Genomic DNA, 26292 nt, shown 5'->3' with positions numbered 1-26292 from the left:
GGTAAGAGTGGAGTTGTTTGGTCATGTGCTAACTCTACATTGAGCTTGTTGAGCAACTGATTACAGCACTTTGCATTCCTAACCAGCATTGTATTAAAGTCCAATTTCTCCACATCTTTACCAACAAGTACTTATTATTTCTAGAATTTTTTTTTAAATGTTATTATTGGGGTGAGGAGGGGGTAGGGTCTCTGTCACCATGAATGGGCTCAAAGGATCCACCCATTTCAGCCTCTGGATTGGCTGGGACTACTGGCCCCTGGCCGCCACGCCTAGCTAATTGTTATTCTCATTATTTTTTGCCCAGACTGGTAGAACTTCTGGCCTCAAGCGATTCTCCCGCCTTGGACTCCCCTTCATTTTACCTCACTAACACTGCCTCAGCCACAGTAATATTACAAGTCTAGAAACTATTAAATTCTAGACTTGTAATACTAATTCAAATTGAAAGAAAATTTTCCTATGTTTACATATATTTTGTGGTGCTCACATATATAAAAATGAGTCCAAGGTGCCGTTTCCAATTTTTCCTGGCACAGAATAGTGAGTACTGCGCCGCGTTGGCTAGCCGGGGACTCAATTCACCATCACATCGTTCCTCACTGAATCCGTGGGAAAACCCACTTTGGGAACAAATTCCTGTCTTCAACAAAGAGCTACCTTGAATAAGCGTAGGAGTGGCATTTCAACAGCTTTTCATATGACTTGCACGTTACTTTCTTTCATTCCCTCGTTTTAGGGTGAAGTCTGAAACCCACAATGGACTAGCTTCTGATCACACTGAGGGAGAGCAGTCTAGATTTAGGTAGAAGCCCGGGTACCGCAAGCGCGCAAGCGCACGCCGCCGCCTCCATTCTGCGCTCCTCCCCGCGTTCCGGAGCTGAGGGGCGGGGAGATGGGAGGTAAGGATGGTATACGACCAATCAGTGCGCGTCTCCGGAAGTAGCGCTCCGCACTGGCTGATTAAGTCTCAGGGAGCAGCCACACTCCAATCCGCATGCTAGGGGCGGGGCTAAACGCCAGTGGCGAAAGCAAAGGGAGGAGAGCGCCGGGTGGAAGCACGTGACCGGGGCCTCGAGCCGGAAGCTACCTATCTTGTAGGGAGCTCCCCAAGCACCTAATCTTGCGATGGTGAGTGAGGACGCATGCGCGGGAGTACACGCCGGGGGATTCGCGTCCCTCTTCCCCAGTGTCTCTGGGTACCCCTTCCTGGGCCTGCACTCCACCCTCACCTCCAGTCCGCCCCGGGACTGAGAGGGAATGGAAATGGGAGGGGTGGCGACGTAGAGGGCTGAGGAGGGAGCTATGGGAGGGTGTTCTGGACTGAGGCGTAGTCTGCGGGGCAGGCGCGGAGCGCGAGGGGAATTGGAGAGAGGGGCTGAGGGCAGGGGCCAGTGGGGCTGCGAAGGGCTCCCAGGGTAGCAAAGGTGGGGTGTGGAAGGCCAGGGGAGCCGGGGACCGACAGTGAGGGCGGATATAAGCTCAGGAAGACCCGTGTTGAAGGCCACGTAGAGGGAAAGGGTCTGGAAGGGCCCTCGCTTGGGAGGGAGAAAGCCTGGGGGGCCAACATCAAGAGAGAGGCGGTTTGCAGGTGAAAGTTATCGAGGGCCATCCTTCCAGCATGCTTCTCACTACTTGCATCTTTACCCACTAGACTTCTGCACTGACCCAGGGGCTGGAGCGAATCCCAGACCAGCTCGGCTACCTGGTGCTGAGCGAAGGTGCAGTGTTGGCGGTGCGTTCTGGGAAAGGGCCTGGGGTCCCCTTTAGCCCACATGGCTCTGTAACCCCTTCTAATATTGTCCCTTCTATTCTGGGCCTCTACCCGATATCCTACCTGCCATACAGTAAGCTTTCAGTAATTAAGCAATCTCTGGAATCTTAGTCTCCTAACTGTTCTGAGGTAAAAGAAGTTTACTCACTTTACCAAAGTCACGCAGCTAGTTTGGGGTTTGTTGATAACTGATATTAGCTAAGTTTCTCTCAAGTATGTCTTTATTCGGTATGTCTTAAAGAGGCTTTTGTATTTTGTTCTATAGTACTATATAGCATTAACTCTCTAGATTTTTGATCTAGCGAGAGACAAGGCTTAGGATAACGGTTGAAAACAGTGCAAGTGGTAAAGACTACTGAAGGAGTCCAGGTATAAAAGGGTCAACCCTTCATTGTTATGGCAAGGAAACTTTCTTGGTAGGAATTTAGCTGAGCTTAAAGGAGAGTATTCAGGGCTGGGAGGTGTGTGACATCAACTTGCCTGAATTGGTGGGGTTATAGTGAAGAGATTTGGAAAGATTTGGGGGAAGAAGACAATTTGGTAAGCAAATTGTGGAGGATCCACAATTGTGGATCCATTGTGGAGGGCTTTGAAGTTAACACATTTGGACTGACTTAAGCTTGAGGGTTAACACATTTGGACTTAATCTTGAGGGTAGTAGGAGCTTTGAAGGTTTTCTGAACAGAAGCATGGCCCAATGAAATGGTTGAGCAAGATAGTTCTATTAGTAGTGTGAAGATGGGTCAGAAAGGGGGTAATCTAGGTATGAGGTTGGGCTGGTGGCAGTAAGTAGGAACAAGGAGAAAAGAAATTCTAAAGGAGGAATCAATATATCTTGGTATTGACTAGGTGTAGGTGATAGAGGAAATACTTCTCCATCCAGTAAGACTTTGAACTTTGAGGCCTAGAAAAATGATGGTATCTTAACAGGAAATCAAGAAAGGAAGTGGATTGGGAGGGAGGTGGATAAGGAGAATTCTGATGGCCTGACTTTAGACACTGAGATTGATGTAGAATAATAGCAGTTAATATATATTGCTAAGAGCTGTTCTAAGCATCTTTCCAATATTACCTATCTCACATAACCCTCACAACAAGACTGTGAGGTAGGTACTATTGTCCTCAATTTACAGATGAGGAAACTGTAGCATGTCTAAGAGAGCAAAGGAAACTAAAACTTAACCTACTGGGAGGCCCATATGGAGGAGGTGGGAAGAGGAAGTTGAGACACTCAACAGAAAAAAGGAGCCCAGGCCGCTGTCTCATCACTTACCCAAGGGATAGGTAGAAGGAGGAGTTCAAGGACAAAGGGGATGTTTGTTTCAGATTCTGCTGACAGGGCAGCAAGTGGGAAGGCTAAGAAAAAGATGGCACCTTTAACAAGTCAGAGGTGGGCAGGCATTGATTTTGGAGAATGTAGTTTTATCTTATGGGGGGGACAAAGTAAGATATCCAGTTTCAAGGGGTTAGGAAAAAATAGTCAGTAAAGAGACGGATGTGCTGGGTGCAATGGCTCTCATCTGTAATCCCAGCAACTTCAGAGGCTGAGGCAGGAGTGCATGAGGCCAGGAGTTCATGACTAGCCTGGGCAACAAAGTGAAAGCTCATTTCTAAAAAAAATAAGAAAAATTATTCGGGCATGCTGGTTTATACCTGTAGTCCTAGCTACTTGGGCAGTTGAGGCAGGAGGCTTGTTTGAGCCCATGAGTTCAAGGCTACAGTGAGCTATGATCAGGCCACTGCACTCCTGGGTGACAGAGCGAGACTCCATCTCTTGAGAAAGAAAAAAAAAGATGCAGCTCATCAGGGGAAGCCCAATATTATGAGAAACAGGATGGCACTGAGAAGGTGACAACATAGTTGGGCGGTTTTAGGCTGGTTTTTCAAAACTGGATGACCTGGGGGCATTGGAAAGTGGAGAGGGAGAGCCAAAGGGACTATGTCTGGAATTCCCTCCCAATTCTGTGCCTTAATTCCTGCCACCCTCCCTCCTCCATCTGTGTGCAGTCATCCGGGGATCTCGAGAATGATGAGCAGGCAGCCAGTGCCATCTCCGAGCTGGTCAGCACAGCCTGCGGTTTCCGACTGCACCAAGGCATGAACGTCCCCTTCAAGCGACTGTCTGGTGAGCTCCAGCCCCTGGTCGTGGTGGTGGTGGGGTGCTTCTCTTGGGGAAAAAAACACCTGTCTCCTACCAGCCCTCACCATCTCCTCCTGGGGTCCCTGGTGTGGCCTCTTTCTTCTCTTTGGGATTCCCCATGTCAGAATTGAGTAGGAGAAACCAAGAGAATAGAGGGCACTTAACAAAGGCCACCGGGCTGGGCATGGTGGCTCACAGCTGTAATCACAGCACTTTGGGAGGGTGAGGCAGGAGGATTGCTTGAGGCCAGGAGTTCAAGACCAACCTGGGCAACACAGCAAGACCTCATCTCTACAAAAAATAGAAAAATAAGTCAGGCATGGTGGCGCAAGCCTGCAGTCCCAGCTACTTGGGAGGCTGAGGCAGGAGGATCACTGGAGCCCAGGAGTTTGAGGTTGCAGTGAATTGTGATCTCACCACTGCCCTCAGGCCTGAGCAACGGAGTGAGACCCTATCGAGAGTGAGACCCTCCAGCAAAAAAAGAAACAGAGGCCACTCATCTGCAAATCTCTAAGCCTTGAACTATAGAATTTCTTTGGCTTTTGCTCCCAGCCAATTTGTGTGTGACCTCGTGGAGGCCAATGCACCTGCTAACTCTGTGCTCCCTTCCCTCTCCTGGGGTGGGGGAAGGTGGATCTCTCCTCCAGTGGTCTTTGGAGAACATACGCTGCTGGTGACCGTGTCAGGACAGAGGGTGTTTGTGGTGAAGAGGCAGAACCGAGGCCGGGAGCCCATTGACGTCTGAACCTGCCAGAGGGTGCGGGTCTGAGAAGTGGATTGGGTCCATGGGCCTCTGTGATGAGGAAGGCACAGCCATCCTCCACCTCTTTCTTGGCTTGCTGCAAGAACTAAGGCCTTCTGCTCACCCACTCCTACATCGAAGGGCAGAGGCTTGGAGACTTTGTGCTATGTTAAAGAGAATGAGGGCAAGGAGACTTTCCTAATAAACCTGAGTCTGATGTTCCCCAGCCCAGAGACATGTGTGTGTGGCGGGGGTGGGGGGTCTGGGTTATACCCCATGTCTGTCTTCATCTCTGGGGAGAAAGTCATGTACGTCACCACAGGGTGGGTGAAGCAGGATGACCTCTCAACATTATAAACTGGGAATCAGAAAAAAATGTACGAGAAGGTAGCAGGGGAGCCATCTGCAAGCGTGGGGAAGGGAAACACCCTGAGCCCCAGTGGTCTCTGCTCCTTCCATTAACACATGAACAGCAATCGTTCTTCGCCCTCCTGAACAGGCATTTAATAGTCTCATTTCAGTTGGAAGCAGTAGTTGGAGAATAAGTTATAGGAACAGACAAAAAAATACAACTTAAAGTGCTTCAGGCTGCAAACGTAAACATCAGGGGCAGCAGGAGGCCCCTAGCTGTCTCTCTGACCCATGAGACAGGAGGGTCATTGTCGAGGCCTTTTGCCATCACCACCCTAACCTCAGCCCTGCAGGTAGGTGGGAGGGAATGTCAGAGGCAGGAAAGGACTAAACAGGAATGAAGAAAATACTTTGTAAACTTAGAACCAGGGTGAAGGGCGGCGGGCAAGGGAGCTCTTGGAGCCCTTTACCCTGGCCTAGGGGTGGGGCCAGCCCCCCCATGGAAATCGAGGAAATACTGTTGGCTTAGTGCTGCAGCCATACCTGCCCATTTCACAGCTTCTTCCCTTATCCCTCATCAGCAGACACAGACAGGCATCTCTGGTGGGCCTCTTCACCCCTGGGGGAGGCATCCCAAGGGAGGCACAGCCTGGGAGCAAAGACCCCTTCCAGGGGTTTTCGGTTTCTGGAGTGTAAGAGGGAGCAGAGCTGGCACGGCACTATTTGACAGGCTCCACCACGAGGACCTTGCACTCGCGCTTGGCAATCTTGTCCAGAGAGAGCACAGCCTTGTCGGGGGGCAGGTAGAGGGGGCGGCCAACAGGGGAGGCCACAGGGGGCGTGATGGCCCTGCGCTCCATCACACTGCCTGACCTGGGAGAAGGCGGAGGCTGTGGGCTCCATCAGAGCCAGCACCCTCCCTGCTCGCTCCCTGGTTCCAGCCTCTACCCAGTGCAGTGCCACCCCCGACCCCCACTCCCCAGTTCTGTACCTCATGAGGTGGCTGCGGGAAGGCTGCTGGTGGGAGAAGGACTGAGAGCGGCCCAGGCTAGCCTGGTGCCTCTCCACCAAGTCCCGGACGGCAGGGCTGCTGGGGCTGCTTTTGCGAGAGAGGGGACGGGCCTCGGGTGGAGGGTGGGACACGCTGGCTGTGAACTGCAGCTTCAGTTTCATGTGCTGGCTCAGCTGGGGTGGGAGGCACAGCTCAGCATTCCCACTTGGCTCCCAGGCCCCAGACCTTTCAAACCCCCTTCCCCATCTGACTGACCGATATCACACCTAAATCCCCCCCTTCCTTCCTCCCAGCTTTTCTGTCCCCCCTCCCCACCATTATGTCTCATCCACAGAAGCTAAGGGTCCTGCCGTCTCCCCTAACATTCTGCATCACCCAGCACTCAGCCCACACCCTCTGCAGCCCACCTCAAAGAGTCCTGTCCTCAGAGCCTGGAAGGCCACACTGAAGGTGAGCGCGCTGCCCTTCCGGGAAAAGCCCAGGTTGTTGAGGGGCGTGTGGCAGACGATGGAGTCCAGGGCTGCCTGCATGGCCCGGCGTTCCTCCTCACACAGCTGCTTGCCTGGGGGCACAAACAGGGACCAGGAAACACTACAGCGTTCCTCAGTTCCCCAAGGGCCTCCATGAGCACAGCTTCATTTGGTCCTCAGAGCCATTCTGTGGAGCAAACTGATCAAATGTTATCTTTTGCTGTGTGGCACAGATGACAATAGCTAATGCTTACTGCATGCTGAGGCCTGTTGTAACCACTTCATATGTATCAGCTCATCAGTCTGCATGACAACACCAGGCCCAGGGAGGTTAAGCAACTTACCCAAGGTCACACAGCTAGTAAATGAGAGAGGTAGAACGCATACCAGAAAGTGCAGCTCCAGTGTCTATGCCCTTAAAATCACTCTGTCTCACTACCTCTCTTAACTCTCCATCTGTGACACTATGAAGACCACCCAGGTACAGAGCTGAACTGCCTGCCTTAAGTCACCCACTGTGGTGGGGCTGACACCAGGTTTGAGCTGTTTCCACTGTCCTCTCTCCCTTGGGACTAGGTCCCAGCCCAGCAGCTGACCTACCAGCCTGTGCGTGCTCTGGGGTCCACACGAGCCTCACAGCAAGGAAGTCTTGGAGATTGTTCAGCAGTGTGTAGGTGACAGTGAAACGCTCGTAGGTCCGAACCGGGGACTCACAAGAAGCAGTCATCACAAAGCACGGACGGTCCAGGCGGACGCTGGGCAGTCTAGGAGCAGTGAGAGAGAGAAGCCGGATGTGTGTGTCAGGCAACAGAGGTGAACAGGCAGTACCTGCAGGGGGTCCCATACACTCACCGGTAGTGGGTGTAGATGCTCTGGGTGAAGGGCAGCTTTGGGGTGGACCACTGAACCACAGCAATCAGAGGAACTTCCAAGCCCTGCCGGAGGGACAAAGGAAGACGTCACACGTAGTAGAGATCCTCTCCCGTCTTTAGTCACCCCCCCAGTCTTTCCTTCCCACAGCCTTTCTTTATCCCTTTTCCTTGAACACACCAGCCCCTTATGCTCACCTCCTTGGCCCCTGGAGGGGGCTGTTCACCCGCTCTCAGTTGAAACAGGAAGTTGTGTTCTTCCAGGGCACTAAGTGGGCAGGGGAAGCAGCCAGAGGTACCAGGGAGCCGGCAGAAGGAGCCCATGGAGACCTCCCCAGACTGGTGACTAGCTCGGAGAAGAGGACAGGTCATGATCTCCCCATGCCAGAGCTCAGCCCTTGCCCCCGTCCCTACCACCTCACAGCCCTGCCCCTTCCCAGGACCTCACCAGACATTGTCCACCAGCAGCACAGAGCCATCGGGCATGACAGGTAGATAACTGGCATTGAAGTTGGGAAGGATTCGGATATCCCAGATGGAGATTTCCTCCTGGGAGGAGCTATTCAGCACTGTTGGAGATAACCAGCTCAGTTCCAAGTAGCTGGACCTCTCAGCTGGACCCACCTTTACCCTCCCAAAATGGACCTGTCCCCTCCAGCCTGCCCAGAGTAACTACCATCCAGTCAGTTCCCTTGCTGCTACCCAAGACTTGAGCGGGCAGATCTGCTCACCCTTGAGCACAGTCAAGTGTTTTCCAGCCACAGTGAACTGCCGGCATTTCAGAACCGGAGGGGGCAGTAGAGTCAGCAGGGTGCTCACTGCAAGAGAGGGGAGAGGGGAATGATGATGGGGCACAGTCCTCACCTCCAACCCACAGTGCTAATTTTCCTCTTCTCCCCCATAAGGCACTTTCCAGTATGACCCCTCCACTCGATCCCCCAAATCCCAGTTTCTAGTCTTTCCCCTCTGCATTCATTCTCCTCCCCACCTTGGGCCTTGAAAGCACTCTGCTCGCCCCGGAAGGTCTCCCCAGGAGATCGAGTCTGCAGCAATCTCAGGTAGCCTTGATCTCTGACCTCTGGTGCCTCAACCTCCCGCTTCCACACAGTCACTACAATCTGGGTTCGAGGGACACAGGACCACAGTCAACAGGAGAGACAGGTGGCTGAGCCTTGAAAAGGCGTCTAAATTAGGACAACAGCTCCACCTCTCCCGGTCTTACCTTGGCCTTAGGTGTCCCTGGGGGCAGTCTGTCCAGTGAAACAGTGAGTGGGAAGATGACCTCATCTGTGGACACAATCGGTTCCTCCACAGGCAGCTGGGGTTGTGAAAGGGGTGAAGAAGTCAGTAGAGAGTCAGAGGCAGCCTGCAGCCATTCCCTTTAAGATCTGCAGTACGTGGTCCCCGGTGTCCTCCCCTCTCCTCCGCAGTCATCTGCCCCCTGCCTTAGGTCCCCAGGGCCCACCTCCATCCTGTCTTCGGCACCCAGCAAACCGCCCCTCCGCGTCACCCCAAGCTCCTCACCGTGGTCGCTCCCCCTGAGGTAGCAGGGCCCGGGCCGTGGGTGAGAAGAGGGCTGCAGCCTCGAAACAACCCCCCACCCCCAGGATCCCCACCCCCTGGGGGTTCGGAATCCTGGTCGCTGGTGCCCCCGCCCGTCATCCCGCCTCCAGCGCTGACCGAGGCCAGGGCGGCCAAGGCAGTTGCCAGTTCTGCCCAGGCCCCTCGGGAGCCCAAGCCCGGGCCGCCCCCAGCGCCGGACCCTGCGCCGCCCCGGCAGCGCAGCACCAGCAGGAAGCGGACAGTCTCCCCCAAGTACAAATGGTTGCGCCGGGGCAGCGCCCGGTACCGGCCCGGGTCCCCCGCCAACTCCGCGCGCGGCGGCAGCGGCACGGCCGGGAAGTACATCGAGTAATCGCACTGGGACTCCATGGGGCGGCGAGGACAGTGCGCCCGGGACCGGACACCAGCCCCGGCGGGGCCCGCGGAGGACGAGGGGACCCGCTAGGGTGAGTCGGGCGAGTCCCGACGCCCGGGGGATGCTGCGCGCGACCGGGTCTGCCTAAGAGACCAGCCCGGTCCAGGAACTGGGGCAACGAACCCGAAACCGAGACCCGGCAGGGCCGGAACCGGGATACGGGACCGAATGACTGACCAGAAACCGGAAGCGGAAGGGGAGGGGCGTGGCCTCCACGGCCCCGGAATCTGTGGGCGCCTGGACCGCGGAGAAGGGGGCGGGGTCCGGCGCGGGTGGAGTGCTGCAAGAATGGAGCTCAGACCACGGACGGATTTTTGAAGAAATATTGAAAGGACCCGTTCCAACCCCTCTTCTTCCAGGAATATTCTCCATCTTTCCGTTTTCTGTCCTACATAAGTCTAGGAGAAGTTCCAAATTATTTATTCGTTCAACAAACATTTCGTAGTGAAATGAACATAGCCCAATAACAAATATTTCATAGAGAAATGGACGTATCATTCCAACTCGCCATGCCCTAAACTCTCTCGGGCTCACTCCATCTTTTGCCCCTCCAGGGAGCTTTGGAGAGTGCTACGAGGACCTGCCTTGGAGCTGGAAAGGGGAAGGGATAACATGGGTGGAGGAGAGAAGCACTGCTGGCAACGCAATGACTGGGATTCCAAGTCCAAGGCCAGAAGACTTGAGGCCTGCATCAGGGCAGAGTCCTGTCCCTTCTGAGGGAAGCAGAATGGCATCTAGCTGACCCATACTCATCACATGTGCCCTTGTAACTTAGCTGTTCTTTGGCCTAAATCTAGAGTCTGATGCCTATGGAGAGAGCAGCTGTGAAGTCTTGAGGGGCAGTGGGGCTGTAGGGGGGAATTGCTTGGCATCCAGCTTGTCCTTGTATTGTAGCTCAGGGGTAGCCAGGCGCTCACACTCCTCCTGGTCTTGGGGGCTCAGTCCACTTCGAAGTACATAGCCCAAAACCTTAGCTGACCCAAACTGGAAGGGGCGGAACCGACGGTCAGTGATGTATTTGGGGTCTAAAGCCTCACCCCCTACCAGACAATGTTTGGCCAGGGCCTCTCGGCGAGCCCGGAGCTCGGCCACAGCTCTCTCCAGCCGTCTCTGGCCATATTGCTCTATCCGAGCCCACAGACTGCGGTTGAAGTGAACATAGAGAGCCCAGTCCAGGTTGTTCCAGGCCCGAGCCCGTGCGTTCAGCTGCCGATCCTCAGCAGTCAGTCTGCCATTGTCCACAGAGCTGAGGCCCTGCTCGCCTCCAGCCTGGGCGTTGTGCATGAAGCCCACCACATCATCCAGATCCCAGCACAAGGCATCTGCCAGCAGAACTAATGACTCATCAAAGTACTCAGCCACCAAGACCAGGTCAAAGACAGAGTCCAGCCAGGCCAGGCTCCACTGGACGAAGGACGAAGACCCCAAATCTAAAGAGGCAGGGCTGGCTGTCTGGATGTGACCATGAACAACAGTGGAAACAGGATGGAAGAGAGCATTGGGATCTAGGGCTTGGGCTCGAGGGCCAGCACCAGAAGGCAAGATATGCATCTGTGGGGGGTTGGGGTTTCTGGGGGGAAGAGGATTCCCTTTCTTGGCCCTCATCTCTGGAGGAAAGGGGAGGCCAAAGTCAAACCATAATAAGTTGCGGGCGTAGTGGTCCCCACGGGCCCCAGGCCGGTAGAAGGCTCGAGGATTGGCCAGGAAGGCAGCCAAGGATGGTGACTTGCGAAAGGCCGATGAGGTGGATTTATAGTAGGAGAAGGCAGAACGGGCCAGAGCAGCGGGGTCTCGGACAATGGAAAAGAAGAAGCTGTCAGAAGGCATGACCTGAAGTACCTGCAGAGGAGAAAAGACAGACATAGGGAGAAAGAACTGGGCCCAAAAGAAAGTAAGCACAAGCCAAGTGCCTGGTGATCCCCGGAGTCCTCAAACCTCCTTCTCACAGCTCTGCTAGGAGCTTCTGTCACTTGCTGTGTGGCAAGTTATTTAACATCTCTGAGACTCAGTTTGCTTATCTGTAAATGGGGATAATCATACCTTCCCAGGTGATTATGAAGGATCCATGAGATAAAGAATATAAGGAAACCTGGAGCATGGGAATCTCCTGGAGAACATTCATTTCCTTGGAACTTTCTGTCTGTCTTGGTCAGTAAAACCTCTAGGAACCAGGCTCTGTACTCACTTCTCCAAAAAAACCCTACTGAGTACCTACTCTGGGGCTCTTAGTTACAGCTCTAAGAAAACAACTGGCCCTAGGCCACCTCGAGGCAGGAGGAGGTGGGTGTCAGTGGCAGAAAACAGTGAAGAGAAGGGGCAACGATAAGACTGTCTCAAATATAGGCAGCAGGTGGGCAGGCCGGGCCCAGCAGGCTGAAGGGCAAGGCACTTCAGAGGCTCCTGGGCACCTTGGAGAGCAAAAGACACCCTGGACTGGGGCTCTGGGGAGCCATGGCCACTTGGTAGGGTGCTGCACTGGGGGCTGGGACGTATGATTCCACTTCTCCCCAAGAAGGAAGGAAGGAATAAGACAAACACCTTAACAATGCCCTGCAGGCAGATCCACGTCAGAACCTAGCTCCTGGACTCCCTGGAAGGTTTCTGCCTCTGAAAATGACTTCCATTATTGAATCTGACCTTTCCCTGTCATGTTGTTCTCCAGTCTGCTCCAGAAATATGGCACACCTAAAAGGCAAAGCCTGAATGCAGAGGGAAACAGTGATGACAACAGACTTTGGCATCCAATGGACCTGGAATAAAATCCCAATTCTGCCACTTACTAATTGTGTGACTTTGGGCATGCTATTGAACTTTTCAGAGCCTTTGTTCTCCGTTTATAAATCTGGGTTAACACTTACCTGGAAGAATATGGAAGTGCCTGGAACATGGTAGGTATTCAATGAATGGTGGTGACAATGAAGGTCATCATTCTAGCCTTTGGGGAAACCTACTGTCATTGCCTCACTCCCAACAGTGGCCCCTTGGTGCCCACTGGATCATGCCCACGCTCCTCCAGCTTCAACGAGGGTGTCTTTGCAGCCCTTGCTGAAGTTCTTCCATGGATGCACACACTCCCCCTCTTACACACACACAACCATGCCTATGCTGATGTTTCTCCAAGAATGCCTGATGTTCTCCTTACCAAAAAGCCATGTCTACTTTTTCCTTTAAAACTCATCTCTCCAGAAAGCTCCATCTCTTTTAATGGACACCATTCTGGATACAAACACACATACACATGCCTCAGAAGGAGCCTTGACTTTGGAGTACGTGGACCTGAGTTCAGATCCTAGCTCTGCCATTTTCTGTGTGTTGAAGGAGGCCAGTCAGCCTCCCTGAGACTTGAACTCCTCATATGTATACCGGAGACACTTACAATGCCTTCCTGGAAAGGTGATGGTAAGATTAGTATCCAGCACTCAGTAAGTACTCAGTAGAGGTTAGTTCCTTCCCTGTATATTTTCATTTGCACGTTGATTTTCTTCTGACAAGAGCTCTCAGGTTCTTCTGTTTGTCTGTATGAGCATGTGCTGGTCTCCCCATTAGAACTGAGGCTCCTGGGGGTCAAGACTCGGTTTCCACTCAACTATTCTGCTGTGCTCAGCCTAGGGCTTGACATATAGCTGATCCTCAAAATGTGGCAGATGGCCAGGTTCAGCAGCTCACACCTGTAATCTCAGCACTTTGGGAGGTCAAGGTGGGAGAATCGCTTGAGCCCAGGAATTCGAGACCAGCCTAGGCAAAATAGCGAGACCCCATCTCTATAAAAAATTAACAAAAAGAAATATTTGGCAGATATGGGGGGGAATGAGAGGAAGAAAAGTCAGGAGGCAGTGGAGGAGCAGGTGCCCTGGTAGTGGCAGTGGAAGAGACACCGAGGAGGGCAAGCGGCACCAGGAAGGAGAGTTGGGGGCTCAGAGTTGGCATCAAGGAAATAAATTGGTCAAGGAAAGAGACTGGGGTAGCACCAGGTGGGAAAGAGAAGGACTCTGGCTCCCAGAAACTACTCGGGAAGGGACGCCTGAGGAGAGGGCAACAGGAAATCCCACCCTGTGGCCCCGATGTGCAACTTTTGGGTGAGGTGATGTCTGGGAGCCCCCAGGCCTAGGCCCATATCTTTCCAGCCCTGCCCACCCCCCACAACACCCCTCACCTCTTTCAAGTTGAACCTCATGTGATGACAGAGGATGTGGAAGGGGAACTGGGTGCCTCCACCCTGGGGGCGGTGGCCTTTGACCCGAGAGGCCTGGAAAAGCCTCGGGTAGCCGAACTGGTAGCGGGCAGGGAGGGCGAAGCGCAGCCCATGACGGTCCCCGTAGCGATGCAGCAGGCTCAGCACAGAGCTGCTCCCGGATTTATGCGTCTTCAAGAACACAAGCCGCTGCCGGGGTGGGCAGGACTGAGCAGCTGGTCGAGGGGATGGGGCCCAGGGCTGTCGGAGCCTGGGAAGAGACAGAGGGGGAGTGTCCTGTTCCTCAGCAGCGAGTGGACTGGCTTCTTGTGGAGAGAAGACCAGAGGGGCATGGAGTCCTGAGAGTCACAGCTCCAGGTGGGATGGGAAGGAGCAAGTGGGGGGCATGTGTAGGGAGCTGGGACAAGAAGGGAACTCACCTCCTCTGGAAGGGCCCCCCCCAGAACTGGAGGGCAAATCCGATGGTCATGAAGACTCCCAGAGCCACCCCCAGGCTCCGAGGCCCCCAGAGCCGCATCATCCTGGTAGGAGACAGAGGGCCCATGTGGCACAGGGAAGGGTGAGGCTAGAGAGGGACAGAGCCAGGGCAGGGAACAGAGGCAGAGATGGCTTGAGACAGCCCTGCAGCCGCGGAAGGCGCCGGTTGGAGATCGAGGGGTCATTCCCCAGGCCTGCTTGCAGCCTTGTTTGAGCCTGCCCCCTGAGTTAGCAGATTTTTGCCTCTGTCAGCGTCTAGAAGGGAAATGAGGGGGAAGGAGGGGAGTCTAAGGAGAGGGGTAGAGCCTCCTGTCCTGTTGCAGCTGAGACCTAACTCAGGGAGGGGAAGCAGTTGAGGTACGGTCCGTCGACACCCAGACTCTTCTAGGTGGCCCCACAACTACTAACTCCGCTGCCAGCCTCTTTCCTGTCTCCAACGCCAAACCCCTCCCCCACCATCGTTCTCCCTGAGCCTCAGGGAGTTGGAAGCAAAAGAGAGACAGAGACCCAGATCATGAATAAAACAGCCAGCCAGAGAGACCAGACCCATCAGCTTGTCATGACAGGTCAGATCGAGGCCAGGCCCTTGGCTTTCTCCTGAGCCCCTCTGGCTGTCACAAACGGGGATGAGGAAGCTATAAGGAGGGGAGGAGGATCAGAAAGGACACAGGATGATGAACCTTGGCAGGAGGAAGGGAGGTTAGACTTACAGGAGTGGCTTTGACGTAAGAGCCACTGCGAAAACTCAGGCATCTCTTTCCCCTCTCAGCACGGGGCAGACCCCAGTGAGTGAGAGAAACCCGCATCCTGGACACACCCCCATCCCACTTTCCTACCCAATCAGTGCCAATCAGTGCACCCAGAGGAGACTGAGAGGGTGGGGCCAGACAGGGAGAGAGAGAGAAACTCTATGACACAAAGATGATACGGAGAAAAACACAAACACGGAGCTTCCTAATCCACTGGGAGTCTGGCCCCGCCCCTTCAGATTATAACTCCCAATCACGGACCACGGCCCCTCCAACAAGCCTAGACAGCCCCCTTCTCTGACAGAGGTGACCCCAGGCAGAGAGAACCCACATTTACTACCCAGACCCGCCCCCTCTGGCATCACTCCCCAATTCCCTCCCCCAGCACAGCCCCCAGGATCCACTGCGACTGCCCCATGCAGAGTTCTTCGTTCCCTTCCACCTATCTTCCTCTTCCCATTACTCCCATCCCAGCCCTCTGTCCCCTCCGGCTTTGGTGACTGCTCAGTCTGCTGCTAGTCTTGTTGCCTCCACCCCCGGATTCTATGTGCCCCTCGAGTCTCCTCCCATAAATTCGAGGGTCGCTCCACTGGTCCCAGCCTCAGCTTCCTTTGCCCACTCACCAGGCCACAAGGGGAGCAGCAGGGAAATCGGCAGGGCCCTCCCGCCTGCCCAGCCACCGCCCGGCTCTTCGCTCAGCTCAACTTTCTCCACAAACTTTCTCCGCGCCTAGGCTCCTCCCCTCTCCTTTTGTCCCGCCAGCCCGACCGACCAGCTGCTCCGGCTTCCATCGCGTCTTTCGGTCTTCCCCTCCCTGCATTTGCCCGCTCCCTCCGGGCACCCAGCCTGCTCTTGGAAGACACCACTTCCACCCTCCTTTCAAACTCAGGAATCAATTCTACCTTTTTCTCTCAGCTTTCTATAGAACAAAAGATTCATTCAGGCATCAGAAAGAAGGAAAGAGAAAGTGATAGACAAGAGTTGAAAGGAGACCTTGTCAAGGACATGACAAGGTAGCCAGAGGCTGACACACTGAGAACAAGGTCCCCCACCCTGAAGGAAGGGGCAGTGGTGTGGTAATGTTACTAATACCTTATGTTCAAAGAGCATTTGGCAGGTGACAAGGCAGTTTTTCACATAGTTCCTAACTGGTCCCTACAATTCTCCCCTGAGGGTGGGCAACTTGGAGATTGGGGGGGTCTCTCCCCAGACTGTGCCCAGGGGACAGGTTCCAAGAGAGGCAGAAACTGAGCCAGTCACAGAGGCCCCGGGGTCTCTGCTAGGAGCCAGGTCAGGGACTGATGCTGAAGGCACAGAAAGCCACACACAAGGTCCAATAAATTACCATTTATTTGCAGAATAAACACTGATTCAAACACTGAAACATGAAACTTGGAGTTTGTGAACGATGTGGATGACAGAGGTCATGAGACGAGGTATTTTTTTATTTTCGTTTAAGAAATGGATACTGAAAAAACTCAACAGAACCCAGGCCCACTGAACCTCGCATCCTACTCACACCCCCCCCAGTCCCCTGCCCTGCACCCTGTCAGCGCCTGGCTTTGTCCATTTGAGACCAGGAGCCTCCACCCCATTAGAGTTCCACCCCTCCCCACTTCCAACTTTCTTCAAGCCCCATCCCCCAACTGCAACTCTAAAACTCCTCCCTTTTTTCCCTTGTTGGTTGATCACCAGCCCCAGCCTTAGAGGGCTGGAGGCCACACTCTCTAAGGAGACCACACTCCCTCCTAAATAAATACCCCCAGAGCCTCCCTCCCCAGTTACCAAATGAAAAAATAAATATTGTGAACCCCCACCCACCCCCAACCCCACAATGGGAATCTCCTGGATTTGGGGCCCCAGCCATTCACCTGCGAAGTCCCTTCACCCTCTCTGTAGCCCCTTCCTACTCCTCCCCAGTCCCAGCTGAGGGGGAAGGAGGGGAAAGGGCCATGAACCCTTCTGATGCTAGGGGACCCCTCCCCTGTTATCGAGGTCCAAGCAGGGCTAGGGCTGAGAGGGAGAGAACAAGGATGGGTTGGGTGTGAAAACCAACAGACACCCCCTCACTCCTGCTCCGGCCCTGATTGTAGCGGACACTGCCACCTCCTCTGCCCCCGGAACCATCCCTTCGAGGAGGGTACGGAGGCCGAGGAGGCCGGACTGGGGGGGCCACAGCTGCTGCCCCCGCCATCCAGTCATCTGCATACTGCTGTCCCGCTCCAGAGCCACTGGCGTCCTCATCTGCAACAAGGGCGAGGGACAGAGACAAACAGGAGTGGGGAAGAGAAATCAAGATAAAAACAGAGAAAGAAAGGCAGGAGAGAGAGAAGCAGGTAGAGCCATGGGGTTGGGAGGAGGGAGAAAGACAGTGAGTGACAGGAAAGCAAGGAGAGAAAAAGAGAGACACAGGCAGATGGGGAGAGAGGATAAACAGGAAAAGACAGAAAAGCAAAAGTACAAAGAAGCAGAGAGCAGCCAGGAAAAGGGGTGGGGGGAGGGTGACAGAGAGAAACAGACAGACACAGGAGAGAGAAAAAAATGAGTCTGTGCCTTGCTTCTCTGGCAAACTCCACCTTGGGGAGCCAGCCCAATGTCACCCCCCCCGTTGCCCCTCCCCCATTCTCCCACTGCCTTTTGCCCATTATAAGAAGCTTCCCACTGTTCTGTAAGAATGTTTTCGGGTCTCCCCCACTGAACCGTAAACTCAAGTATAGAGAACCCCTCATTGGTCTTTTACCATCTACCTTTGAGGTCAGCGCTCAATAAACGCTTGCTAAATGAATGAGTGAATGAACGAAGGCTAGGAGTAGAGAGGCAGGGGCGGGAACTACGAGCCAGAGGAGGGACTCGAAAGGCAGTGGGCGGGGCTCACCCAAGTCCAGCCCGTCCAGGTCGTGTCCAAGCGCGGCCGCCTTCATCTTGGCCGTGGCTGCCCGGAGCTGCAGCCGCCGCCTCCGCGTCGGCACGTCGGGGCCCGAGGCATCCACCTGCATCTCGGGGTTGCTAAGCTGCTCGGCCGGGGAGCCCCCGACCACGGGCGGCAAGTACCTGCGAGCAGAGCAGCCCCGAAGCTCCGCCCGCCCGCCCATGCGGCCCGCCCTCCCCGCCTCCGCCCTGCCGCCGCGCCTCACCGGCCCCGCCCGGCTCCGGTCCAGCAGGGCGCCGCCTCCTGCGAGACGTCCGCTGCCATGCGAGAGTCTCCGCACACCGTCAGGGACAGCCGGGCCCAGAAGCCCCGCATCCTGGCCAGCCGCTCACGGAGCTCCCATACCTGGGCGAGCGAGAGAGCGGGGCGAGCTGGAGCGCACCCCCACCGCAGCTCTGCCTCGCCCCCCACGCCGCCCGTGCTCGCCACTCACCAGCCGGTGCATGTTGGTGCCTGCTGCCGTCGTGGGCCGCTCCTCCTCGGCCACCAACGTCCACAGCCGGCCCGCCTCTTCCCGGGGCGCAGGGGCTCGGCGGTTACGGGCCGGGACCGGGTGGGGAGGGCCGCATTCCTGAAACACCTTCGGCACAGGGACAAGACCTCACAACATGGTCACCCAGCATTGAAACCCATCCTGTGTCCCCAGTCTGACCCCATAGTCTCCCCAGATACCCTACCGTGTCTCCCTGCCACCCACACTGTCCCCCCACCCCAGGCCTCACCTCTGCTCTTCTCTCCCCTGAACCTGGGCTGACACCCCCACTCTGTCCCCCTACCCCAGGCTTCACCTCCTCCCTTCCCTCCCCTGTACCTGGGCTGACACCTTCACGCTGTTTTCCTGCAGATACATCAAACCCTCTGAGATCTTCACCCCAATAGACTCAGCTGCCAGCTCAAAGGAAAAGGGGCCCTGGAGCTTTTCAGCCAGGAGCAGGAGAGCATCTAGAAGGAGGGGGAGGGATAGAAACGGTGGAATGAGGGGTGATCCTGAACTGGGATGTTCCCACACATCCTCACTCAGGCCTTAGAGACAAGCAGCAAAGTGTTCAGGGGAACTCACACCAGAAGAGCCCCCTACCATCTTCCCCCTGGATATGACCTTAGAGTCCTTAGCCCAGCTCACCCCACCTGCCCCTTACACACAGGACCCAGCCATACTCAGGACCCTCCTCTATCCCAGGCTTTCTTGAATCCCCTCACCCAGATAGCTGCCCCAGTCAGGCTCCAGTCCCCTGTTGCTGAGACAACCACGAACCACATTGAGGCAGAAGCCCTGGCAGGGCATAAGTGAGGGGACCCCCCGACAAAGGGGGCAGCCGATCAGACGCATCAGAGCCTGGCTGCAGCCTCCAAACACCGGCACCTGGGGGTAGAGAGCAGGGCCTTGTCATCCACAAACCCCATGGCTGCTCTCAGCCAAGCTTGGTGCTGGGCACAGAGAGAAGTCAAATACCCAACCCCACCTTCCCCAGGCTCTGTTTGGGGAGCTGGATGTGAGTGCCTAGAGTTGGTGACCCGACATGGTAGCAGGTGAGACCATAAGACTGCCACAGATCTGAGGATAGAGGTTCCTAGGTGCCTCTGCTTCTTGAGAGAATAGAGGCAGTGGGGGGTCTGAGACAAGATGCAAGGATGAGAGTGAGCCCATGATAGCTGGGGAGGGAGGAGACAGTGAGGAGGCAAGAGGTCGGGCTGGGAGCTCAGGAGAGGATGGACGGTGAGAAAGGCCCAGCCAGGCATCTGGACTTCAGCAGCAGGGAAGGGGAGTCATTGAGGGGCCCTGGGGGATCCAGGGGGGCCCAGTACTCCAATCCTGGATTGCTATGGAGATGAGTAGGCCCTCGGGAACTGGCGAGGACTATGAGTCATCAGAGGGCAGGGGAGGGTCAGGGGTGGTAGGAAACCATGGATCATGACCCAGGGGAGACTTCACTCCAGCCCCGCTCCCCTCCCCTTCCTGGGACGACAGGGCCTGGAGGCTGACATGGGCAGCCCGCAGACCTCTCTTGCCAGCTGGTGCCTGACTCTTCCTCATGAGATCTCTCCCACTTCTGCCTCTCCCTTCCTGGGTCCTGCCCACGCTCAGGCCTCCTCTAACCTTAAGCGCCTCAGTGACCACTTCTCTTCCAGTCTCCAGGCCCTGGACAAAGGCCCGGGCAGCCACAAGGGTCCGGGTTATCTGGGGGAAAGGAAAGAAGGGGAGAAAAACCACAAGGTTGTCATGGGTCACTCAAGACTGGGGCCAAGATATTGCACCAAAGGGACAAGCAGTGGGGGTTAGGATTATGGGATTTTCTCCAGGTGGGGAGAGTGTCTGGTGGTACAGAGAGGCAGGTTCAAGAGGCCCACAGGAATTATAGTCTAGAAGGATTAAGGGGAACTAGGTTTGGGAGGAGATGGAGGGATTGTGTTGTACAGGGATTGGAGATAGATTGTGCATCAGAACTAACACTGAACTTGAAGCCAGAAGACCTGCGCTTGAGGCACAGCTCTACCACTTATACTGGCTATGAGACCTTAGCTTCTTGAATGCTCAGTTTTCTCATCTGTAAAATAAGGATACTGTTATCTACCTAGCAGAGTTATGATGACAGTTAAATGCCATACTATAAATGAAAATGTCCCTTAAATATGAAATGCCTAACTCCTGTTCAGTTGAACCAGAGGAAGTCAAGATGTTAGGATTACGGGGGAGTTGGCAGAAAGGTGGCTGGGGGCCAAGGGCAGGTGAATGTTTGTGTGAAATAGGGCACAGAAGGGGAGTGGAGGGTGTCCACTTAAAGAAGTGCTAGGTCAGGAAGAGGTGATGAAGGCTGGAGATAGGGGTCACCAGTTCAGCGATGGCTGCAATGTTGGGTCGAGGGTGTCACCAGGTCAGGGGTGACTGGGGCACACTAATTTGGAGGTGAGTAATGCATCGTTTAGAGGTCACCAGGTCAGAGGTGACTGAAGGCTCAGGCCTTGGGAACCCTCACCTGCAGGCGGAGGCGGCGGGGTGAGTCCCCGAAGGGCTGCAGAGAGCCATCAGTAGAGGAGGCGAGGCGTGAGAGGCAGAGCAGGTAGTCAGGGGGGAAGCTGTACTGTGGGTGCAGCAGGGGGAACACTCTCTCCAGGAGCTGTGCCCAGAAATCCGCCAGGGCGTCATCCAACCCCTCACCAGATTCCCCATAGAAGTCCCGCAGCCGAGAGAACAGGCCATTGAATATGAGGGCATGCTGGGCATACAGGCGGCCGTAGGAGTGGGAGAAGAGCTGGGTCAGGGAGTGCTGGGCTACCGAAAGCATCTCCAGAAAAAACTCTGCAGCAAATGCAGGAAACAGGTGTAGGGTAGGGTGAGGCCAAGAAGGGTAAGTGAAAGGGCAGAGGCAGGAGGGGATGGGGATGGGAGAGAAGAGAAAAGACAAGTGAGTCAGAAACTGAGAATGAGGGAGCGCAGGGCCCTGGAGAGAGTCTGGGGCAGGGATGAAGGGCTAAGTCAGGGCTAGGAAGGGGTACAGTGCCTTAGTGATGGAGTGAGGACAGGAAGCTTGCTGGGGTCATGAGCACAGAGAAGAGGTGTGAAGCCAGGTTTGGGGAGCCCAGGTCCTCACCGTCAAATTTTCTGTGCCGGACAGCCAGTGTGTGAACCATGAAGGAGCCGCTGTCCTCCACCAGGCCTCGGAAGGTGGCCTCAGTCTCCCTGATCAGCCTCTGCTCTGTCTCACTGGAACAGCAGGTATACTCCTGAGGACAGACCCGGAGGTGTTCACCTGGACAGGGAGATGTGGAGGAATGGTGGGAAGTGATATGAAATTCCTTCCATCTCCTGCTTATCTCTGGGGGCTATTCCTTCTCTTCTACTTGTCTGGTCTCTTTTCTATTGTCTGTCCCCTCATCCCCACCTGACTCTATCCCCTCATCCATCCCAACTCCACTCCCATTTGCCATGGGATCACCTATTTGACAACTGCCCTGAAGGCAAAATTAGTGGTCAGAGTGTCCTCAGGTGACCCTCCCCAACATACACCCAGGCCTCGAGGGACTTGCAGGACAGCTTCTACAAGATGAATGGGATTTGGAGGGGTGGGGTTATTTGGTGAGCAAGAAAAGTATTATCATAGAAGGAGCTAATAGAAATAGCGAGGAGAACACGGCTGTGAAGAAAGAAACACATAGGGGGATGCTAATTATGAGGAAGGGATTCCTGGGGGTGGGTGGCGCGGAGTAAGAGAGCTATTCTGTGCACAGGAGGGTTATTGTGATCCTAGTAAGGAAGTTACAGGAAGAGGAGAGACATTACTGTAGGATGAAAACATGATTATAACGGTCACTCTGAAAGGAAAGAGAGTTATTGTGAGATGGGGAGGACCCGCCCCCGCCCGCCACCCCCAATTCTCTAATCTTCCTCTTTCTCCTCACCTGAGATCAGGGCGGGAGGGATTAGGTTTAAGCTATATCCCCGGGCCCCCAGCACCTGCCGGGTCTCTGCACAACTCCGGGTGACCTTTGCCTCGCTCCCGGGTCCGGGACCAGGACCGGGACACAGAGGCAGCAGCAGAAGCAGGAGAGGTCGCAGCGCGGACATAGCTGCAGCCACCCTGGGACGGCAAAGTGAGTCCTAAAGAGGAAAGAAGAGCCGCCCAAACTCGGGAATCCAGTTTTCGGCCGCGGGACCGCTCCGCGGGCCAGAGAAAGAGCGCGACCCCCGAAAACTGAACACCGAGCACGATAGCTGGACCAGGCGGCATCTGCCGAGACAATGGGAGCCGGGAGCCGGACAGGGGGCGGGGCCCAAGTCGGGGCCCCGCCAATGATGATAAGGAGATGGCCTCAGGGGCGGGGCCAACGGAGAAATTAAGCCAATGTAGCGGGGAAGCTCCGCAGGGGGGCGGAACACAGCCGCACCAAGGTTGTTGGTGGAATCGGGGCGTGGTCTTTTTTGGAAGGCGTGGCTATCCAACTCAGAGGGCAGGGCCTAGGTGAAACCCAGCCTATAGCAGTTGAGAAGCCAGATTGAGGGGACTTCTGCTAGTCTAGTCCGAAACCCGCTCAATGCAGAGGGAAATTGGGGGTGGAGGGGACGGGACCAGGGTGGAGCACGGCTGAAGCTGGCGGTCCGCGCGCCTTCGCCCATGTGACAGGACCGCACGCTCCGGAGCTCGCGGCCGCACGAGGCTGTGGGGCTGTGTGACCGGAACGTGGTGAGCACGAGCTCCCACACTCCCAAACCTCGCGACAATTTCCAGCCCTGGGGAGAGCCGTTGGGTTTGAGCCTGCGCACAGCGTGCCTCGTGCCTTCCCGCGTTTTTCTGGGCTTTTCCGCCACCGGAAGGGAAGCGGCGGGCGCCTGTGCCGAAAGTGGGATGACCACAGACACCTGAGGGACCTGAAGCGGTGACCTTTCCTGAACTCTGCTCTGCCAGAAGTCGCTCTTCCGGGCTGTGATAGTGAGGCTCCTTTTTGACCCAAGAATACATTCTCCCCTCACCCTGCCGGCCCTGGCACTAGGAGCCTCCCGGGTTCCTGCCTCAGTGGCCTTCCCACCAGAGCCCGAGAATCCCAGCCCCAGGCCCTGAGAGACTGGTAGTTCACTTTCCTAAGCGGTTGGAAGGCTCCTCAGCTCAAAAAAGCTTGCCCCACTCAGGCGTAGATAGCACCTTCTAGAAAAATAGAGGAAGCGCACACCTGCCGTTACTCCTTCAGCGTTTCCAGCCCTGTTCCAGTGGTGCCTCCACCCCCAAATCATTCAGAGCGTTCCATTCCATTCCATGTGGAATCAAGCCCTAACCTTCTAGAAATGACAGTCTGGAGTCCTTTTTTCCTTTTTTTTTTCTTTTTTCTTTTTTTTTTTTTTTAGTGCATGAGCCAAATGATTTCCTTGCGGCGGGCAATTTACTCCTCGGAAGCCTCTAAAGAGGGGTGTGTGTGAAGCTGCCCTGGTGTATGCCTCGGTTCTTGGAGAGCAACAGCAAACCCGCTGCCCTGTTTCTGGGGCTGTGGTGTTTTTAATCCCTTGATACCTTAGGTCAACTCTTTGTCTTATTTTTTGGTGGTTCCCCTCCCCCAGGCCTCCCCCCACCCCCGCATTCCAGAGTAGTTCCCTTGGAAAGATAGTGACTGGTCAGCGCCGAGGGGTGGACCAGTGGTGGGTAGGAGCCTTTTCCTGTCTCTTTTCCCAGCTGGATCGCCATGCCTACCCTGCGCTCCTCCTCCTCCCGGCTCCATAGCTCCTCTTCCCCAAGCAGTGTGTCCTCCCCACTGCGGAGAGTTGCGGGAGGTGTCCAGAGGGCCTTGCCTGCACCTTCTAGTTCCCCCGCCAATCTGCCCTGTGATGAGAGGGACTCAGACCATGCTTCAGAGGGGTGAGTGGAGTTGAAGAGAAGTTGTTGCATTGTGTAGCTACCTCCTGTGTCCTCGGCAGCTTTCCCTTCTGTCATTTTCCTGCATTGAGGGTAATATGCGTGGAACTGTATGAAAACATGAGAAATGCGATTGGTTCCGAACACTGACACCCCCCCCCCGACAACCTGCAGTTTTTTTTTTTCCAAGCCCCACACGTTGTAGACATTAAAAATAGTATATCCTGTTGTGAATCCATCTGTCATCTTGTTTAAACCTTTCTTGAACACATTTCTGTGTTCAGCATGTACAACCTCTGGCTGGGGCTGGGAGGTAGGCGATGGGGAAGTAAAGAGTCCCTTATTTTGTTGTCTGACAAATTGTACATACTTTTTAGTTGGTGTCCTTTGGTTCTCTTATTTGGGGATTTTGTAAACAGGTGTGTCTATCCTTATCTATTAACGTATATGAGTTTATTCTGTGGAGGTTATAATATATCTTGTTTTTTTATCTTTCCAGGACAAAAACTAATCTCATAAAAGATCTGCTTTATCCCCTGGTTATTTTAATTGGCCTTCTCGGAATCATTTTTGTTTCAGTTAGTGCTACTGCTGGGGACCAGATTATATCCATGTTATAAACTTCACTCTAATAAGACATGTAGTTATGTTTCGAGGGGTGAAATTTACTTCCAGGTACATATTAATCTCCTGTTTATGCATGAGTGACACATGACTTCCCAACTCATGCTTATTTTTTTCCACATAGAGCAGTGACCTCTTTGCCTGCTTAACTGAATATCATTTGATTCTCGTATTCAGAGAGAATATTAGGAGGGGTTGTCCTTCACCCCTTCAGTTCTTCATCTCCATTGTTTTCATGGGAGAGTTTTCCTTTAAGGCTGTCCTTACTTCTAGTAACAGTAAGCTCATCTTTTCTTAAAATCTGAGTATGTTTTTCTCATGGAGAATGGGGTACAGTTAGAGACAAAGAGAAATTATAATTCATTAACCCTTTGCATAGAGGGAATGGGATGGTTGTATTTAAGGAGAACCTACTTCATAGGAATAGTGACTCTGTGTCTGCTGATGGAGGGAGTGACTTTGAAGACAGCTTGAGACGCAGTGTGAAGAGAACAGCAAAACGACCACTCAAAACAGCCCCAGTGAGTTAGTTTTGTTTTGTTTTTGAATCTGGTCTGGGAAGTGGCAAAAGGAAAACCTGGAAGAGGCTCAGGTGATAAGGTTAATGGAAAGACAGGACTTTACAGAGCATTAAGGGACAGAAATAGGAAGAAGACAAATTTTGAAGAGAAAAGAATAAGAGAAGAGGGAATTAGGATATAAAGGTACAGGAGCGGGACTCAGGGCTTTTTAAAAGGAAAAAAGAAGTAATAAAGTTCACAACATAAAATCAGTTATTTCAGTTCTGAGTCAGTCAGTACTCAAACTCTGCTGTGGAATTGGCAGCTTAAGCCTACCTATGTAATAATGATAAGATCAAGTGTTAACGTCACTTTCACGTTTTCTTTTTCATATTTTTGGTGTTTTTATACTTACTAGATGGCAAAACATCCTAAGAAGGGGCCCCAAATGGTACGTGGTCATGGCTGGAAAGAGTCAGAGCGACCAGCCAACGATCTCTTTGATGCTGTGAAAACTGCCAAAAGTGACATGCAGGTAAAGCAGTATGTCTCACTTCTGTTTCTCTTGATAACATCTCACCCTTTGTAAGGTGGAAAGATAAGGACAAGTGTCTACACACTTAATTTGATGTGGACATTTTAGTGAGAATAACCTGTATCAAGAAAGTTAAGACCATGAATCTTTGGAGTGATATAAGGGACACCTTGGATAAGAATGTTCTTTTCCTAAAGATATCACAGAACAGAAGCGATTCTGCCTTTATTGATTGATGAAGGAGACCAGAAGAGGCATTGGATGACCGAGGAAGGAAACTTGAATATGGGTGGCACCCTTTTTTACCCTTGTCATTTATTAGCTCCACCTTGACAATTATACCTAATTCTTTTTTCCCTTCCATATTTCGTTTTCTATGATTGCAATTCTGTTACCTAAAAGTGTTTAAAGCTTATGTGTAGCTTAAAAAATAAAAATGATCACCCAGATGTCTAGCCATACCTCAAGACATGAGGTAAGCCCTTGGTGTATCATCTTCCACCATACCTCACAGTTGCCTTACCACCCAGAGATAACCACCAGAGTGAATTTTTTTTTTTTTTTTGAGACAGAGTCTCGCTTTACTGCCCTGGCTAGAGTGAGTGCCGTGGC

General features: G+C 53.9%; 5 protein-coding genes across 12 annotated transcripts in view; 2 read left to right on the top strand and 3 right to left on the bottom strand.

Moving 5' to 3' along the window:
• The first annotated feature begins 1049 nt into the window (after nt 1-1049).
• On the top strand, nt 1050-4882 carry LAMTOR4 (late endosomal/lysosomal adaptor, MAPK and MTOR activator 4). The gene is made up of 4 exons (XM_012638922.1): nt 1050-1131; nt 1655-1735; nt 3782-3899; nt 4562-4882. The coding sequence occupies exons 1-4, from the start codon at nt 1129-1131 to the stop codon at nt 4657-4659; spliced, it is 300 nt and encodes a 99-aa protein (XP_012494376.1). The 5' UTR covers nt 1050-1128; the 3' UTR covers nt 4660-4882.
• A 260-nt stretch (nt 4883-5142) lies between these two features.
• Nucleotides 5143-9525, bottom strand: LOC105806094 (chromosome unknown open reading frame, human C7orf43). 5 transcript variants are annotated; one of them, XM_012639165.1, is made up of 12 exons: nt 9460-9469; nt 8883-8896; nt 8581-8676; nt 8347-8476; nt 8090-8176; nt 7807-7927; nt 7557-7704; nt 7342-7424; nt 7090-7253; nt 6427-6581; nt 5999-6192; nt 5143-5880 (listed from the first exon to the last, which is right to left on the bottom strand). In XM_012639165.1, exons 6-12 carry the CDS (start codon nt 7842-7844, stop codon nt 5727-5729), a joined length of 936 nt encoding a protein of 311 aa, XP_012494619.1. In that variant the 5' UTR covers nt 7845-7927; nt 8090-8176; nt 8347-8476; nt 8581-8676; nt 8883-8896; nt 9460-9469; the 3' UTR covers nt 5143-5726. The 5 variants fall into 5 exon arrangements, with proteins under 5 accessions (XP_012494619.1, XP_012494617.1, XP_012494618.1 ...); XM_012639163.1 differs by having other exon boundaries at nt 8883-9525; XM_012639164.1 differs by having other exon boundaries at nt 7557-7626; nt 8883-9504.
• Nucleotides 9526-10043: 518 nt separating this feature from the next.
• On the bottom strand, nt 10044-14198 carry GAL3ST4 (galactose-3-O-sulfotransferase 4). The gene is made up of 2 exons (XM_012638920.1): nt 13948-14198; nt 10044-11175 (listed from the first exon to the last, which is right to left on the bottom strand). Exons 1-2 carry the CDS (start codon nt 14188-14190, stop codon nt 10144-10146), a joined length of 1275 nt encoding a protein of 424 aa, XP_012494374.1. The 5' UTR covers nt 14191-14198; the 3' UTR covers nt 10044-10143.
• Nucleotides 14199-16086: 1888 nt separating this feature from the next.
• GPC2 (glypican 2) lies at nt 16087-22474 on the bottom strand. The gene is made up of 10 exons (XM_012638919.1): nt 22082-22474; nt 21274-21432; nt 20659-20981; nt 19782-19862; nt 18884-19046; nt 18495-18625; nt 18117-18263; nt 17889-18028; nt 17630-17805; nt 16087-16998 (listed from the first exon to the last, which is right to left on the bottom strand). Exons 1-10 carry the CDS (start codon nt 22245-22247, stop codon nt 16742-16744), a joined length of 1743 nt encoding a protein of 580 aa, XP_012494373.1. The 5' UTR covers nt 22248-22474; the 3' UTR covers nt 16087-16741.
• Nucleotides 22475-22772: 298 nt separating this feature from the next.
• The window catches only part of STAG3 (stromal antigen 3), a 34444-nt gene continuing 30924 nt past the window's right edge, over nt 22773-26292 (top strand). For 2 of the 4 annotated variants that reach the window (XM_012638915.1, XM_012638914.1), the window contains exons 1-4: nt 22791-23053; nt 23842-24024; nt 25067-25166; nt 25564-25680. In XM_012638915.1, the coding sequence (XP_012494369.1) occupies nt 23852-24024; nt 25067-25166; nt 25564-25680 (390 nt within the window). In that variant the 5' untranslated portion in view covers nt 22791-23053; nt 23842-23851. Of the gene's footprint in view, nt 23054-23841; nt 24025-25066; nt 25167-25563; nt 25681-26292 lie in introns of all 4 variants that reach the window. The other 2 variants (XM_012638916.1, XM_012638918.1) reach the window with 2 other exon arrangements.

Source organism: Propithecus coquereli, unplaced genomic scaffold (genome assembly GCF_000956105.1).
Source record: "Propithecus coquereli isolate 6110/MARCELLA unplaced genomic scaffold, Pcoq_1.0 Scaffold137, whole genome shotgun sequence".
Classification (NCBI taxonomy): Eukaryota; Metazoa; Chordata; class Mammalia; order Primates; family Indriidae; genus Propithecus; species Propithecus coquereli.
Note: the sequence above shows the minus strand (reverse complement) of the source record. Positions and strands in the feature narration are given on the sequence as shown.

Bases quoted from the DNA above. Each gene is read 5' to 3' on its own strand.
- LAMTOR4 (XM_012638922.1), top strand. The intron at 1,736-3,781 runs GTGCGTTCTGGG...ATCTGTGTGCAG, and splicing joins GCGAAGGTGCAGTGTTGGCG to TCATCCGGGGATCTCGAGAA. The intron at 3,900-4,561 runs GTGAGCTCCAGC...TCTCTCCTCCAG, and splicing joins CCCCTTCAAGCGACTGTCTG to TGGTCTTTGGAGAACATACG.
- LOC105806094 (XM_012639163.1), bottom strand. From the start codon at position 9,290: ATGGAGTCCCAGTGCGATTACTCGATGTACTTCCCGGCCGTGCCGCTG. The intron at 7,425-7,556 runs GTGAGCATAAGG...TCCCTCCGGCAG, and splicing joins CCCCTCCAGGGGCCAAGGAG to GGCTTGGAAGTTCCTCTGAT. The intron at 5,881-5,998 runs GTACAGAACTGG...GCCTTCTCCCAG, and splicing joins TCCCGCAGCCACCTCATGAG to GTCAGGCAGTGTGATGGAGC.
- GAL3ST4 (XM_012638920.1), bottom strand. From the start codon at position 14,190: ATGACCCCTCGATCTCCAACCGGCGCCTTCCGCGGCTGCAGGGCTGTC. The intron at 11,176-13,947 runs GTGAGTTCCCTT...TCTCCTCTGCAG, and splicing joins GGGGGGCCCTTCCAGAGGAG to GTACTTCAGGTCATGCCTTC.
- GPC2 (XM_012638919.1), bottom strand. From the start codon at position 22,247: ATGTCCGCGCTGCGACCTCTCCTGCTTCTGCTGCTGCCTCTGTGTCCC. The intron at 17,806-17,888 runs GTGAGGCGCGGC...CTCTGCTCGCAG, and splicing joins ACCGGAGCCGGGCGGGGCCG to GTACTTGCCGCCCGTGGTCG. The intron at 16,999-17,629 runs GTGAGCCCCGCC...CCCTTGTTGCAG, and splicing joins CCTGGACGGGCTGGACTTGG to ATGAGGACGCCAGTGGCTCT.